At 41.3% G+C, this 2,813-nt stretch overlaps 1 protein-coding gene across 1 annotated transcript; it reads right to left on the bottom strand.

Moving 5' to 3' along the window:
* Nucleotides 1-262: 262 nt before the first annotated feature.
* Nucleotides 263-2,199, bottom strand: LOC122548769 (60S acidic ribosomal protein P1-like). The gene is made up of 4 exons (XM_043687536.1): nucleotides 2,167-2,199; nucleotides 1,990-2,064; nucleotides 609-708; nucleotides 263-385 (listed from the first exon to the last, which is right to left on the bottom strand). Exons 1-4 carry the CDS (start codon nucleotides 2,197-2,199, stop codon nucleotides 306-308), a joined length of 288 nt encoding a protein of 95 aa, XP_043543471.1. The 3' UTR covers nucleotides 263-305.
* Nucleotides 2,200-2,813: the final 614 nt, after the last annotated feature.

Genomic DNA, 2,813 nt, shown 5'->3' with positions numbered 1-2,813 from the left:
AATGGATTGAATGGTCTACTCTGCTCCCATGTGTCACAGGTAAGTTAGGAGACCAGGAAGGTCATTTCTTAACAAGCCAGAGTGATTTCAGATCCCTTTATTTTCAATTCCAGATTTAGTAATGGAGTTCAAATTTCATCAGCTACGGCATCAAGTCCGCAGTAGAGAACATTAACCAGAGCATCCAGACTACCACACCACCTCCTCTATATCTGTGCAAATTACTTATCCTTTAGGTGTTCATGACAACTCAAAGCAAATGTGTATTTTTTTCTTTTTAATTCTAACAATGTTGCATGTTACATTTAATCAAAAAGACCAAAGCCCATGTCATCATCAGACTCTTCTGACTCTTCCTGTTTCTTCTCTTCCTTTTTCTCTTCAGCTGCAGGATAGAAAAATGACATCTTTTATTGACAAGAAACCCACATTCACAGAGCTACCACTACATTCTCAAATGTCAAAAGCTGGATACCTTTAAACGCACAGTAGTGAGGCAACTGAAAGTTAACAAAATCTCAGCCACACATTTCACAAACCCCAAACAATGAACAAATCTGGTTAATTTAAAGTAACGTGTCAACACTTTTTGAAAAAAAGCAACTCACCAGCAACAGGGGCAGCAGTGGAGACAGCTGCTGCAGCTGGGGCACTACCACCAGCACCAACACTGCAGATCAGGCTGTTGATATCAATATTAGCCAAAGCCTAAAAAAAATTTCATAAGTTAGTGAAGTTTTCCTGAAACATACGGTGTATAAATTTACTACAGACACTCATTTCAACATATCTGACAGTACTGAACAAAGACTGAATTCATTATTTTGCTTCTCACTCCAAACTAATCCCCGGCAGCACTCAGATTAACCCAAACTGTTCACAAACTGGATAGCACATTCAGCAACAAGCCGAACTCCTCTTTTCAATTCTCCCAGACTGCCTCTTTCACCATCCAGAACAGCTCATCTGCCAGTGCAGCCCTTAGATTTAATTATTCTTACACTCAACTTCTGTCCATAATATACAGGCTGCCAAAGTCTCTCGGCAATTCACAAACATGGAATGATGTTATATCTGTTCTAAGGACACCCAAATCTTGATGTACCTCACCTTTTCTCAATCTATTGCCATTCAGATGATCTATCTTCTTATTTTTACTAGTAGAGAGGATAACCTTACATTTATCCACATTAAACGTCATCCATCCCACTTTTGTCCAAATCACACAAGTATTTTGACATTGTCTCCATAGTCTACTTTCCCAAGTAGCTGTGATCCCTGGAGATATTACATTAGTTCCGTCATCTAAAATTATAGATTTGTGAATAATTGGGTTCGAAACACTAATTCCTACAGGACCCCACTAGTCACTACCTGCCTTTGGTAGGTTATTTATTCATAAGGCAAAAGTGAGGACTGCAGATGCTGGAAACCAGAGTTTAGATCTAAGGCTGGAAAAGCACAGCATGTCAGGCAGCATCCGAGGAGCAGGAAAATCGACGTTTCGGGCAAAAGCCCTTCATACTCCGATTTCCCCACATGTTAATCAATTCTCTGTCCATGTCAGTAGACTACCCAACCAGGACAACCAGTACCTACTTTTAACCTACCCATAATATTATGTGCATTTTCAAAAAAAAAAGGGCAATTCTTCATATAGGGCCTTGAGAGCTTTCAGAGTCTAAATAAACCACATCCATGCAGATAAAAGGTTGGAATCATAGAGTTAAACAAGTATAACGACAATCAACATCAAGACCAAACATAGATCGCCTGCATATGACATCAGTTTCTAAACTCAATAGTGAAAAAGGCTAGATAATTTCTAATACTCTGTTCAGATGATCACAGGAGCAGGTGAGACACTGCCCACTGCATTACAACAGCAACTTCTTCCCCCTCCCCCTATGGAAGGTTGTCCTGGGCAAATTACCCAACTAAGATGGTCAACAACAGTTAATGCAGACAAACTATGACTCTGGACATTACCTTGGCAAATAGACTAGGCCAGAAAGGCTCAACAGTTACTCCAGCTGTTTTGATCAGAGCATTGAGTTTGTCTTCCTAGGAAAGAAAACAAATGAATGTTATATATCCAGGAGAAAGAGTACTATCTTGGTCCAGTTTGAAGATTCAGAACAATAACTACACTTGCAATGTTATCACAGTAATCTCACAAATCAAAACAACAACTGGCATAACTTTGAAGCAAGATGGCAAAGGAACACTCAACACATGGAGTGGGGCTGAAGTGAGACGGGTATGATAGGAATCAACTTCAAAAAGACATAGATAGGTTAATGCAAAGTGCACAGGTAACATCGACTGAAAACCATAACTACAAAACTGTTTCCAGAAGAAACTGCTCCCACTCATTAAAGCCTGAAGGACGACAGTACAGATTTAAAATAATGCAGCAAAGAGTAATAAAGCTACACACTGATGTTATGAACGAGTGGATAGGATGTGATATTCTACAGAATTGAACAATATTATGTTGAAACAGGGAACAGCAAACTGGAGGCAGATGTGGAGGAATGAGTCAGGTCAGTCTGTGCAGACACAGAGCGAGTGTAAAAGTAGGTGATGAATAATAGGAATTCAATACAAAAACATCAGGGACATGAGCACATGGTGCCGGGCTCAGCGAGGGGCGGTGAGAACAACCGGCAAGTGACAGAAATCACGGCCTGAGTGAACTACACAGAGAGAGAGAGAGAGAGGCGGAGGTTCCGGGGGCTGATGGTGGGAATTGGCTCCTCTCCGCCTGAGGGACCGCGGGGGGGGGGGGCTGAGGGCACCCCCAGCCCCAG

This window comes from Chiloscyllium plagiosum, chromosome 4, assembly GCF_004010195.1.
Source record: "Chiloscyllium plagiosum isolate BGI_BamShark_2017 chromosome 4, ASM401019v2, whole genome shotgun sequence".
Classification (NCBI taxonomy): domain Eukaryota; kingdom Metazoa; phylum Chordata; class Chondrichthyes; order Orectolobiformes; family Hemiscylliidae; genus Chiloscyllium; species Chiloscyllium plagiosum.
The sequence above is the reverse complement of the archived record's forward strand: the minus strand, read 5'-3'. Positions and strand labels throughout refer to the sequence as shown.

Bases quoted from the DNA above. Each gene is read 5' to 3' on its own strand.
- LOC122548769 (XM_043687536.1), bottom strand. From the start codon at position 2,199: ATGCCAGTTGTTGTTTTGATTTGTGAGATTACT. The intron at 709-1,989 runs GTAATGTCCAGA...AATTTTTTTTAG, and splicing joins GGCCTAGTCTATTTGCCAAG to GCTTTGGCTAATATTGATAT. The intron at 386-608 runs GTGAGTTGCTTT...TCTATCCTGCAG, and splicing joins CACTGCTGCCCCTGTTGCTG to CTGAAGAGAAAAAGGAAGAG.